Raw genomic sequence first — 13,771 nt, 5'->3', positions numbered from 1 at the left:
CAGTCATTAAGTAGATCTCTAAACAGCACCAGGTTCTGGAAAACTTCCCAGCATGGCAGACAGATGTGACATGGCAGCAAGCAGCCGCCCGCCTGCAGCCCAGCTTTCTCCTCACCAGCCAACACACGCAGAACAAGCCCCCACTCCTTTTAAAGGTCTTTTGAGGCCATAAAGGCTCTTGGGGACATTTTATGGAACTGAAACACAGTTTTACTGTTTTAAATTATTATAGGGTTTATGGTGACTCTATCTTTATTTTTATGATAAGTTGTCAGATATGCTCTTGATTTATTTGATCCCAAGCTTTTGTTTAAGAATACAACCTCCAACTAAATGTGGTTACTGTGGCAAAAATATGATTCTCCTTAGAATGACCTTCTTTGGGGCCGTTTCCAAAGACTCATTATGGTAAGAAGTCAGGGCTGCCTACTCATATTCACAGGCATCTCTCCTTGTGGTCACTCAGTTTTCCTTTATGGAGGATTAGAGAGTATTAAGGCTGTGGGCTGGGCCAGGGGAGACTGGAAGGGGAAGAAAGAATCTTCCCCCAGAAGCTAAGTGGGTCATTATTTAATCCAGACTACTTCAGGTATAGAAGGGACCTGAGGCATCAAGAACTGTTCAGTGAACTCATCAATGAAAAGAAGGAATTAGCCTCCAAGTAATAAAAATAAATGAAAAAAAAAAAAAAAGATCAACCTCCTCACGCTGAAAAAAAATAAGAAGGAATTACAACCTGAAGAGGTCAGGAAGCCAAGCCAGACCTAGGACACAGGCCTGGCTGTTATGTCATCTGTCTTCTCTGTCCCACGCTGACTCTCCTAGGGATGTCTTGGGCACATGCATGGCACCCAACCTATCTGTCTTAGGCTGTTGGGTTATTTCTGCTTTAACAGAAATATAATAGATGGGGTGGTTTAAACAACAGAAATTTATTTCTCACAGTTTTGGAGACTAGAAAGTCCAAATCAAGGCACCAGCAGATTCAGTGTCTGGGGAGAGCCAGCTCCTGGTTCGTAGATGGCCAGCTTCTTGCTGTGTCCTCACATGGTAAAAAGGAGTGAGGGAGCTCCCTGGAATAGTTTTTGTAAGGGCACTAATCCCATTCATGAGGGTCCCACCCTTCTGACCTAATCACTCCAAAGGGCCCACTTCCTCATATAATCATATTAAGTGTTAGGATTTCAACATGAACTTTCAGTTCAGTTCAGTCACTCAGTCGTGTCCAACTCTTTGCAACCCCATGAACTGCAGCACGCCAGGCCTCCCTGTCCATCACCAACTCCCAGAGTCTACTCAAACTCATGTCCATCGAGTCGGTGATGCCATCCAGCCATCTCATCCTTTGTTGTCCCCTTCTCCTCCTTCCCCCAATCCCTCCCAGCATCAGGGTCTTTTCCAGTGAGTCAACTTTTCACATGAGGTGGCCAAAGTATTGGAGTTTTAGCTTCAGCATCAGTCCTTCCAAAGAACACCCAAGACTGATCTCCTTTAGGATGGACTGGTTGGATCTCCTTGCAGTCTAAGGGACTCTCAAGAGTCTTCTCCAGCACCACAGCTCAAAAGCATCAATTTTTCTGTGCTCAGCTTTCTTCACAGTCCAACTCTCACATCCATACATGACCACTGGAAAAACCATAGCCTTGACCAGACGGACCTTTGTTGGCAAAGTAATGTCTCTGCTTTTTAATATGCTATCTAGGTTGGTCATAACTTTCCTTCCAAGGAGTAAGCGTCTTTTAATTTCATGGCTGCAATCACCATCTGCAGTGATTTAGAGAGACACATTTAGTCTATGGCACTGTCCTTTGTTACTTCAAGGAAATAGCCCTAGACTTGCATTTAGCATGGCCATGACCATTCACATTTTCCCCAAGTGGGGAACAGATATTGTTTTGACACAGGGGAGGTTTAGGGTCTATAAGGGATAAACATTTATCAGTGCTTTGGGTTCTATAGTATTTATCTTACCAAAAACAAAAATTTACAGTAAGGCACAGAGAGACAGCTACTCAACTGGTAGACCAAAATTGTGGTCCCAGATCTGCCACTTGGTCTTAATTGATAGCAAATTGTTCACTTCTCCAGGCCTCTTTCCTTAGCTCTTAGGGCTTAATAATATGATTGGCCTTGCATGTTGTCACAGACACTGTTGGTACCCCACCCAAATCACCTTCACCAGGCTGCTACACCTCTTCCCAGTTGCTCTGAGTGTCAGTTAAGGGCTTGGTTTCCTGAATCCTTATCTCAGGTTCTGCTTCTGCTTCCCAAGACACCTCCATTATAGCACTGCAAGAATCAAATAATCACATCCTGGGCCATAAATCTAGTCTTGGTAAATTCAAAAAAATTGAAATCATTCCAGTCATCTTTTCTGACCACAGTGCAGTAAGATTAGATCTCAATTACAGCAAAAAAATTATTAAAAATTCAAACATATGGAGGCTAAATAACATGCTTCTGAATAACCAACAAATCATAGAAGAAATCAAAAAAGAAATCAAAATATGCATAGAAATGAATGAAAATGAAAACACACAACACAAAACCTATGGGACACTGTAAAAGCAGTGCTGAAGGGAAGGTTCATAGCATTACAGGCTTACCTCAAGAAACAAGAAAAAAGTCACATAAATAACCTAACTCTACACCTAAAGCAACTAGAGAAGGAAGAAATTAAGAACCTCAGGGTTAGTAGAAGGAAAGAAATCTTAAAAATTAGGGCAGAAATAAATGCAAAAGAAACTAAAGAGACCATAGCAAAAATCAACAAAGCTAAACACTGGTTCTTTGAAAAAATAAACAAATTTGACAAACCATTAGCGAGACTCATTAAGAAACAAAGGTAGAAGAACCAAATTAACAAAATTAGAAATGAGAATGGAGAGATTACAACAGACAACACTGAAATACAAAGGATCATAAGAGACTACTACCGGCAGCTCTATGCCAATAAAATGGACAACTTGGAAGAAATGGACAAATTCTTAGAAAAGTATAACTTTCCAAAACTGAACCAGAAAGAAATAGAAGATCTTAACAGACCCATCACAAGCAAGGAAATCGAAACTGTAATCAGAAATCTTTCAGCAAACAAAAGCCCAGGACCAGATGGCTTCACAGCTGAATTCTACCAAAAATTTAGAGAAGAGCTAACACCTATCTTACTCAAACTCTTCCAGAAAATTGCAGAAGAAGGTAAACTTCCAAACTCATTCTATGAGGGCACCATCACCCTAATTCCAAAATCAGACAAAGATGCCACAAAAAAAAGAAAACTACAGGCCAATATCACTGATGAACATAGACGCAAAAACCCTTAACAAAATTCTAGCAAACAGAATCCAACAACATATTAAAAAAATCATACATCATGACCAAGTGGGCTTTATCCCAGGAATGCAAGGATTCTTTAATATCTGCAAATCAATGTAATACACCACATTAACAAATTGAAAGATAAAAACCATATGATTATATCAATAGATGCAGAAAAAGCCTTTGACAAAGTTCAACATCCATTTATGATAAAAACTCTCCAGAAAGCAGGAATAGAAGGAACATACCTCAACATTATAAAAGCTATATATGACAAACCCACAGCAAGCATTACCCTCAATGGTGAAAAATTGAAAGCATTCCCCTAAAATCAGGAACAAGACAAGGATGCCCACTCTCACCACTACTATTCAACATAGTTTTGGAAGTTTTGGCCACAGCAATCAGAGCAGAAAAAGAAATAGAAGGAATCCAGATAGGAAAAGAAGAAGTGAAACTCTCGCTATTTGCAGATGACATGATCCTCTACATAGAAAACCCTAAAGACTCTACCAGAAAATTACTAGAGCTAATCAACGAATATAGTAAAGTTGCAGGATATAAAATTAACACACAGAAATCCCTTGCATTCCTATACACTAACAATGAGAAAACAGAAAGAGAAATTAAGGAAACAATACCATTCACCATTGCAACAAAAAGAATAAAATACTTAGGAGTATATCTACCTAAAGAAACGAAAGACCTATATATAGAAAACTATAAAACACTGATGAAAGAAATCAAAGGGGACACAAACAGATGGAGAAACATACCGTGTTCATGGATTGGAAGAATCAATATTGTCAAAATGGCTATTCTACCCAAAGCAATCTATAGATTCAATGCAATCCCTATCAAGCTACCAACGGTATTTTTCACAGAACTAGAACAAATAATTTCACAATTTGTATGGAAATACAAAAAACCTTGAATAGCCAAAGTAATCTTGAGAAAGAAGAATGGAACTGGAGGAATCAACCTGCCTGGCTTCAGACTATACTACAAAGCCACAGTCATCAAGACAGTATGGTACTGGCAAAAAGACAGAAATATAGATCAATGGAACAGAATAGAAAGCCCAGAGATAAATCCACGAGCCTATGGACACCTTATCTTTGACAAAGGAGGCAAAAATATACAATGGAAAAAAGACAACCTCTTTAACAAAGTGGTGCTGGGAAAACTGGTCAACCACTTGTAGAAGAATGAAACTAGAACACTTTCTAACACCATACACAAAAATAAACTCAAAATGGATTAAAGATCTAAATGTAAGGCCAGAAACTATAAAACTCCTAGAGGAGAACATAGGCAAAACACTCTCCGACATAAATCACAGCAGGATCCTCTATGACCCACGTCCCAGATTATTGGAAATAAAAGCAAAAATAAACAAATGGGACCTAATGAAACTTAAAAGCTTTTGCACAACAAAGGAAACTATAAGCAAGGTGAAAAGACAGCCCTCAGATTGGGAGAAAATAATAGCAAATGAAGCAACAGACGAAGGATTAATCTCAAAAATATACAAGCAACTCCTGAAGCTCAACTCCAGAAAAATAAATGACCCAATCAAAAAATGGGCCAAAGAACTAAACAGACGTTTCTCCAAAGAAGACATACAGATGGCTAACAAACACATGAAAAGATGCTCAACATCACTCATTATCAGAGAAATGCAAATCAAAACCACAATGAGGTATCATTACACCCCAGTCAGGATGGCTGCTATCCAAAAGTCTACAAGCAATAAATGCTGGAGAGGGTGTGGAGAAAAGGGAACCCTCTTACACTGTTGGTGGGAATGCAAACTAGTACAGCCGCTATGGAGAACAGTGTGGAGATTTCTTAAAAAACTGGAAATAGAACTGCCATATGACCCAGCAATCCCACTTCTGGGCATACACACTGAGGAAACCAGATCTGAAAGAGACACGTGCACCCTAATTTTCATCGCAGCACTGTTTATAATAGCCAGGACATGGAAGCAACCTAGATGCCCATCAACAGACGAATGGATAAGGAGGCTGTGGTACATATACACCATAGAATATTACTCAGCCATTAAAAAGAATTCATTTGAATCAGTTCTAATGAGATGGATGAAACTGAAGCCCATTATACAGAGTGAAGTAAGCCAGAAAGATAAAGACCATTACAGTATACTAACACATATATATGGAATTTAGAAAGATGATAATGATAACCCTATATGCAAAACAGAAAAAGAGACACAGATGTACAGAACAGACTTTTGGACTCTGTGGGAGAAGGCGAGGGTGGGATGTTTCAAGAGAACAGCATCGAAACATATATATTATCTAGGGTGAAAAAGATTAACAGCCCAGGTTGGATGCATGAGACAAGTGCTCGGGCCTGGTGCACTGGGAAGACCCAGAGGGATCAGGTAGAGAGGGAGGTGGGAGGGGGGATCGGGATGGGGAATACATGTAAATCCATGGCTGATTCATGTCAATGTATGACAAAAACCACTACAATATTGTAAAGTAATTAGCCTCCAACTAATAAAAATAAATGGAAAAAAAAAAGAATCAAATAAGATTCTCTATGTGAAAGACTCTGAAAACTAAAGTATCACTGGGTTTTTATTGCAGTTTTGACTGGGCTGTAAAAGTCCCAGCTGTGGCTTCTTGGCAGAAGGCCCGTGATGAAGGCAGATAAGACATCAAGGGAGGGCAGGGCTGTTGTCACACACCCAAGAATGTGAGTCTAAGTTTCTCTTCTTTCCCCACCTAGGAGCCCAAGATAGTAGGAAGACAATAAAAATGAGTTTACTTGAAGTTGAGTAATTTTTAGGTAAGGTTAGGTAGTGACTGAGCAAGTTTTTCCATATAGGGAGGATAAGAATTGGAGCTGCGGATCATTCAGACCTTGGAACAGAAAAAGGTCATAGAAATTCCTGCTTTTGCTTCAGATGCAGGGTGTACAAAAGTCCATTGCAAACTGCAGTTTTCTAAGTGGCACTAGTTTCAGCGTTTTTTAAAAAATCCTTGGATACTTACTTTAATATATAAGGGCACTGCAGAGGTGGATTTGGTAGTGTGGGGTAGAGGGGAATGTCTATGCATGTAGAAAATGAGAGGAAAATAGAAAGGGAAATAGGGATCTGTGTCCTCAAGGTCTGGAGCACTTGCAATGTCCCCAGTTAATCATTGATGCCTCCAGCCCTGATGGCCTCAGAGCTGGCACCGCTGCAGGGGGCCAGAGCACTTGCTCATGGAATGCTAAGGATGCATTTGGTGAAGTTAATGATTCATCACTCCCCCAGCCCCCCAGCCCCGTCCCAGGGCCCTGCATCCCTTTCTCGGACACTGACAGAAGGTTACCTGATCATTTTCTGGAGGTGAGAATGGCCCTGCCTAACAAGGTGTAGGAAAGAATGATGATGCACAAATTCACTGTAAGACCAGACTCCCATGGGGCTTCCTTCTGTAGGACAGTTTCTTTCCTTAGCTGTTTCCTGAAGATAAGCTTCACAGAGAAAAAGAATGCGTTACTAGAGTGATTGTCTGATATTCCTTGGCATGAAGTTTTGTGCCAAGAGTGTACCACAAGATGACATGTTTTTTATATGGATATGTGGCATCTGCCACCTTCAGACATGCATAATGTTTATTTGTGTACCACTTTTAATTCCAGTTCTAGATTTAGGTACCTTGAGGGGCTCCACAAATTATTAAATGGTTGTGCTATACATTTATTATGTGCATGTGTGTTAAGTTGCTTCTGTCATGTCTGACTCTTTGTGACCCCATGGGCTGTAGCCCACCCGGCTCATCTGTCCATGGGATTTCCCAGGCAAGAATACTGGAGTGAGTGCCATGCCCTACTCCAGGGTATCTTCCTGACCCAGGAATCAGACCTGCATCTTCTGTGACTCCTCAATGCAGGCAGCTTCCTTATCACTGAGCCACTGGGGAAGTCATGTATTCATTATACAGACATACTAATATGAAAGGAACACATATTTTCATTTAAATTTTTTTCTGTTTTACAAAGATCAAGGGTGTTATTTGCAAGAATATCAGAAAATGATAGTTAAGTGAAAGGAAAAGAGGAGCAACCCAGAGGCGATCTCTTTTTGTTTCATGTCACAATAGACATTATAATATGCATGTGGTCCCCTGCAGACCCATCACCCTGAGATAGGACATGTGTGCTTGGCAAGGCCGCAATGGTCCAGGTGTGAGTGCACAGCCACCTACCCTCCCCTTTCTCCCACGTGCTGATAAAGCATCCTCTCTGACCTCGCTGAGGCCTGTGATGAAAATTACAGTTGCCAGTCACTGAAGGCTTTCTTTGTAAATGCAGTTTGGGGTTATCCAGTGAATTTGGTTTTGCTGCATCTGTACGTGCTCTCTTATCTTGGAAGTGGACATGTATGTAAAAGCTGCTGCTGTCGCCTATTTGCAACACCAACAGTTTCTTTCTCAGGAGGGTTCTATGATGTCTTCTGTGCATTTCCAGTGCTAAAATGCCCAAATTCAGGGTCCCAGGCTTTGCACTGATGGGCCAGTCTGAGCCCTGCTCCTCTGAAGAGGAATCCATTCTGAAGGGTTGATTGAGTTTCTTGAGTTTAAGGGCCCTTGGAGAACTTTCTCTGAAACTCAAAGTGATTTCTTTTCTTGGAACTTATCTCTCCCTGCATTTCCCCCTCATTGGGGAAACATCTTCTCTCTGAACAAGTTGCTATGAGGCTCACATATGTTAAGCATTTAGAAAAGTGCTTAACACTTAGCACTCAGAAAATGTTAGCTGCTAGCAATTCGTAGAGAGAGTGGTCTTGGGTAGCACTGCCTGATAGACACATCAAGCAAGGCACATATGTAGGTGTACCTTTCCTAGTAGTCACGTTAAAACACTAAAAAGAAACAAGTGAAATTAGTTCTAACAATATATTTTATTTAACCCAATATATCAAAGTTACTATCTTTTCAATATGTAATCAGTGTTTCTAAATTATTGAGGCATTTTACATTCTCTTTTCATAGTAACTCTTCAAAGCCCCTTGTGTAATTTACACTTAATCTTATGGTGTGACTCAGGATCAGCCACGTTTCAAGAACCTGGTCACCATGTGTGGCTAGTGGCCGCCGTACTGGGCAGCTCAGATCTAGAACCTTGCTACCCAAGGTGAGTTCTAGGGTCCAGCAGCCTCAGCAGCATCTGAGAGCTTATCTGAATGGCAGAATCTCAGGCCCACCCCAGAACTATAGAAGTAGAATCTGCATTTTTTAAGAAGTATCTGTTGCTTGTTAGAGTGGGAAACATTGGTCTAGAATCCCCATGTTCAGTCCCCACCCCTGGGGTTCTGATTTAATTGGTCCAAGGTTGGACCTGGGCACTAGTATTTGCTTTGAATCTCCCCCAGTGATTCTAATCATGCAACCAGGCTTGAGAGACATCTGTGTGGTGGGCTCTGAAGCCAGGATGCCTGACTTGGCCACTTTCTATCTTCAAGGCCTCAAGAAATCTACCAAAACTCTGCATCTCAATTTCCTCATCTCTAAAATGGAGATGAAAGTAGTATTTGTTTCACATGCTGCTTATGAGGATTATATGAATTAACACATGTAATGTACCCAGAACAATACTTGATACATAGGAAGTACTCCTTATATACAAGCTCTCACCCTTTCTTCTTTTCCTTGAAGGTCCGGGGCTACCCAGAGCCCCAAGTGACATGGCACAGAAACGGACAACCCATCACCAGTGGGGGCCGCTTCCTGCTGGACTGTGGTACCCGGGGGACTTTCAGCCTTTTGATTCATGCTGTGCTTGACGAGGACAAGGGAAAGTACACCTGTGAAGCCACCAATGGCAGTGGTGCCCGCCAGGTGACGGTGGAGTTGACGGTAGAAGGTGAGTCCCAGGAAGTGAAAACCCTGGAGAGAGATAAGCCATCAGTTTCCTATGGCCTGCAGCTCCTGCTTTAGTCCTCTCTTGGGAGAGGAACCCAGAGAAAACATTCCCATATCCCTGAACTCAGGACCTTCTCACCTTATCGGGGAAATGTGGTCCCTGGAACAAGGGAGGCATCCAGAAGACAGTGTCGGGCTACACATCACCTCACTCCCTGGCTTCAGCCTTCCCTTTGCTTCCCCTCACACTGAGACAGACTGGATGGACTCCTCATCATGGCCTTACGAGGCCCAGTGCACTCCTGCCTGGCTTTCCAGACCCATTTCCTTCCGCTCCTCTACTGTGGTCGCTGCTAGCTCCACTGTGGTCACACTGGCCCTCTGCTTGTCCCTGAGCAAAACCTCAGGGCCTTCGCCTGCTGTTCCCTGTGTAAAGAAGAGCTCTTTCCACAGCCCTGCCCCTGACTTGGCCCCTCACTTACTTCAGATCTCTGCTCAGACGTCCCCTCCTTGGAGAACCCTCTCTGATGCTTCATCCCCAGGGCTCTCCATCCTCTCACTCCACCCCAACTTCTCCTTCCAGGGCCATCACTGTCTCCTATTTTACTCCTCCATCCAAATACCCCCTAACTGGAAGTTCTAGAAGAGGGATTTTTATCTTGTTTACTGCTGTATCTCCAGCATCAAGAAAACTTCCTAGCATGTGATACTGAACTATTTAGAGAATGAACAATGTTTTTATCATCATTATAAAGTAATACATGCCTGTCATAAAAAGCTTTGTAAAACTCAAAAAAATATATAGGAGATAAACATACCAGCTTGTTAACACTGATTATTTTGCTGTTGTTTTATTTCCTTTGTACTTAAAAAGTTTTATTAACTTCAAAAGTTCCAGGAAAACATTTGACCGTAAGTAAAACTATTCCTTTGTGGCTGGTATATCTCTCACATGCTAAAGACACTCCACCAGTGAGAACATTTCCAGTTCAGGCCACTGGCTTCTGCTTAATGGCCTGACATCTTAAAGGACGTGGGCGTTCATCAGACCCTTAGAAGTATAACAAGTGTCCCTCCACCCTTCCCGAGGGCTTATAGACCAGAGGGTCAGACTCATTTTCTCCTCTCAGGAAACAGTCCTCCCAACCTTGATTTCAAGGGATACTGTGTGCCAGAGAAGGTTTCAGAAGGGGTTGAGGTGTACCCAGGCCAATGTTTTTCCTGTTTGCTTGCATCATGAAAGGACACACAGGCTGTTTCACAGAACAGGATATGCATAGTTTGGATGCTTTCCCCAAATTCTTCAACTAATTGACTCATTCTTTTTTTAATGGCCTTCTAGTACCTGTGGGCTGGGGTATTCCATGTGGAAAGTGGTCCCTAGTCAGTCTCTGAATGGCCCCTATCTTGGTCAGTTCTGGTCCTGTGTTTTCCCCTACATTATGCACCTTTCATGCCCAAACTTGAGTTGAGGCCCACAGATAAAAATTACTTTATCCTCTTGTGTTACTCAGCCCAGGCTGCCATAACAAAATACCACAGACTGCATGCCTTAAATAACAGAAATTAATTTTCTCACAGTTTTGGCAGCTGGAAGTTCAAGCTCAGGGTCCAGCAGGATTTGATTCCTGGTGAAGGCTCTGTTTCTGACTAGCCACCTTTCTGCTGTGTTCTCTCATGGCAGAGATAACTCTGGTGTCTCTTGATCTTCTTATAAGGGCACCAGCCTTACTGGATTAGGTGTGTATGTGTTAGTCGCTCAGTCCTGTCCAGTTCTTTGCAACCTCACAGACTGTAGTCCTCCGGGCTCCTCTGCTTGTGGAATTTACTGGAGTGGGTTACCATTTCCTACTCCAGGGGATCTTCCTGACCCAGGGATAGAACCCTTGGCTCTTGCGTCTCCTCCATTGGCAGGTGGATTCTTTACCATGGCACCACTTGGGAAGTGCTCTTGGATTAGGGCCACACCCTTTTGACCTCATTGAACCTTTGTCATGTCTTCAAAGGCCCTGTCTCCAAATACAGCCACATGGGGTGAGGGTTGGGGGGATTAGGGTTTCAATATATGAATTTGGGTGGGGGCACAGAAATGTTTAAAATATCCCTTTTCTGATTTTCTATTTGGAACCGGGGAAATGAGGAATCAGAGGTCCAAGGTTCTGGTCCCAACTTTTGCCAGTAAATGTGTGACTTTAAATTCCATATCTCTGTTTCTGCAGAATAAAGGATTTGAATTCTCTGGTCTCTACAGCCTGACTAGTCCTTGTTTTCTATGATCCATTTTAAAGGAATAGAGTTGGTAGGAGTATAATGTGTGCTCAGTCATATCTGACTCTTTTGCAGCCCCATGGACTGTAGACTACCAGGCTCCTCTGTCCATGGGATTTTCCAGGCAAGAATACTGGAGTGGGTTACCATTTCCTTCTCCAGGGGAATCTTCCTGACTCAGGGATCGAACCCATGTCTCTTGAGTCTCCTGCACTGGCAAGTGGATTCTTTACCACTAGCACCACCTGGGGAGCTATATACAACCCAGGTCACATGAAACCTTTTTTTTTTCTTTTAATTCCCATCAGTGAGGACATTAGATGTGATGTCTCAACTAAGCAGGAAAAGTTTTATTAGGTCGTGGTACTTGAGGAGGGGAAAGGAAAGCAGGCAGGAGAGCTGTTAACAGAATGGGAAAACTCTAAGGCTCTCAACCCTGCCCCCTCCCCTTTGGCTTTAATTCGGGGAGACCATTGAAGATGTTTTATTCCTTTTAACACTAGGAGATAGAGAATAACCTAAAGGCCACAGCCCCTTTAAATGTGAATGGCCCTGTATTCCCTTTTGCTTCTACATCAAAGGCCAGTTTCGGCCCATGTGTGGTTTGGGACCACCCCATAGACCACAGGCCTGTAAGAATCCTCTCTGGCCCCTTATGCCATAGATAAATTGTCAATGATGCCATGCTAGCCCAAAGGGAATCCAGCAGCGCCCCCTGCTTCTCAACAGCTTTATGTACTGTGCTTTTTCCTTATGCTTATTTAGAAAGAGCAGTTTCTGGAATTAAGAGTATGATTCATATGTGGAGCCTTTTGAACCCCCTAATGATAAAGTTTAGCTGGCAGTGTTATCCAATGGTCTTGGATTTTACCTCCACTAACTTCTAACTATGTAGAAATTAACCTTTTGAACCTTATTTCCTTTCCCAGAAACAAATGCTAATGGCTGCCCCATGGACTGTGTAAGGATCAGCACAGAACTGTCAAATAGCAGGCACTCAGTAAATGGTAGCTTTGTGATTCAAACCTGGTATTAACATCCTAAGAACTACTCACAGAGGGGAAATCCTTGCATGAAGAGTGGAAGAGAAAGCTTTCTCCTGTGATTTCTTTCAGCAACCAGGGCCAAGAAACATGCAGTATCCCTCATGAGGGCAAGCATCTTAATGACAGGACCATTCATGACCTTGTGCAGTGGAATTAAACCCTAGGCTGAACCCTGGAAAGGGTCTGTGTAGCCAGCCCTGACGCTCACCCACCTCCAGAGAGCTGGTCACAGAGCTTGGTATAGAGCAAGGGAGAGATGTGATGCCTGCCCCCTTGGGAGCTTCTCTCTAATGGAGGGACCATGGCCTGTTCTCTAGCCCCACATTGTCCAGAAAAATACAGTTGATCCTTGAACAGTACAGGTTTGAACCTTGCAGGTCCACTTATACAGGGATTTTTTTCAGTAGTAAATACTACATTACTACATGATCTGAGATTGGTTAAATCTGCAATGTAGAACTGCAGATACATAGAAACTACATGTGTATGGAGGGCTGACTATAAGTTATACACAGATTTTCCACTGTGGGGAGGATGGGCACCCCTAATCCCCAAGTTGTTAAAGGGTCAACTATATAATACTGGGGATATCCCATGGACAGAGGAGCCTGGCGGTCTACAGTTTATTGGGTCACAAAGAATGGGACAAGACTTAGCACACATATAATGTGAGCCACATGTGTAATCTTACATTTTCTAGTAGCCACATTTTTTAAGTTGAAATCAATTTTGATAAAATATTTTACTTAATACAATATATTCAATATTTACTTAATACAATGATATATTCAATTATCATTTCAAAATATAATCACTATGAAAATTATTCCTAAGATATTTTATGTTCTTTAATATTTGCAACATATTTTACATAGTAGCACATCTTAATTTAAACCAGCTGTGTTTCAAGAACTCAGTAATGACTGGTGGCTAATGGCTACCATACCAGACAGCAGAGCTCTAGAAACTCCCATGTGAATAGGGATAAACAGGTCTTACATGGAGAAAAGAAAGGAGAAGCCCATAGGTATAAACAAGGTGGTGGCTTGTCCAGGGCAGTCACTCCACAGTGTGAACCTAGCACATGGGATAGAGTGAGGGGTGGGGCTGAAATGAGGAGACATGCCCCTCACCCCATGGTCTGACTCTGAGAAGGCCCTTTGTGTCTCAGGGACCAGACAGTCACTTAAGTCATTTCAAGCAACAGATGGTTAATTTTAAGGACTTGAGCTCAGGAACCCAGGGAAAGCCAAA

The 13,771-nt window shown here is 42.3% G+C and overlaps 1 protein-coding gene across 4 annotated transcripts in view; it reads left to right on the top strand.

The window, feature by feature from the left end:
- The window catches only part of MYLK (myosin light chain kinase), a 282,381-nt gene that overhangs the window by 131,575 nt on the left and 137,035 nt on the right, over nucleotides 1–13,771 (top strand). For all 4 annotated transcript variants that reach the window (XM_070466095.1, XM_070466096.1, XM_070466094.1 and 1 more), the window contains one exon: nucleotides 8,997–9,204. In XM_070466095.1, coding sequence (XP_070322196.1) covers nucleotides 8,997–9,204 — 208 coding nt within the window. The remainder of the gene's footprint in view (nucleotides 1–8,996; nucleotides 9,205–13,771) is intronic.

The sequence above is a fragment of the Odocoileus virginianus genome, chromosome 4, assembly GCF_023699985.2.
Source record: "Odocoileus virginianus isolate 20LAN1187 ecotype Illinois chromosome 4, Ovbor_1.2, whole genome shotgun sequence".
NCBI lineage: Eukaryota > Metazoa > Chordata > Mammalia > Artiodactyla > Cervidae > Odocoileus > Odocoileus virginianus.
The sequence above is the reverse complement of the archived record's forward strand: the minus strand, read 5'-3'. Positions and strand labels throughout refer to the sequence as shown.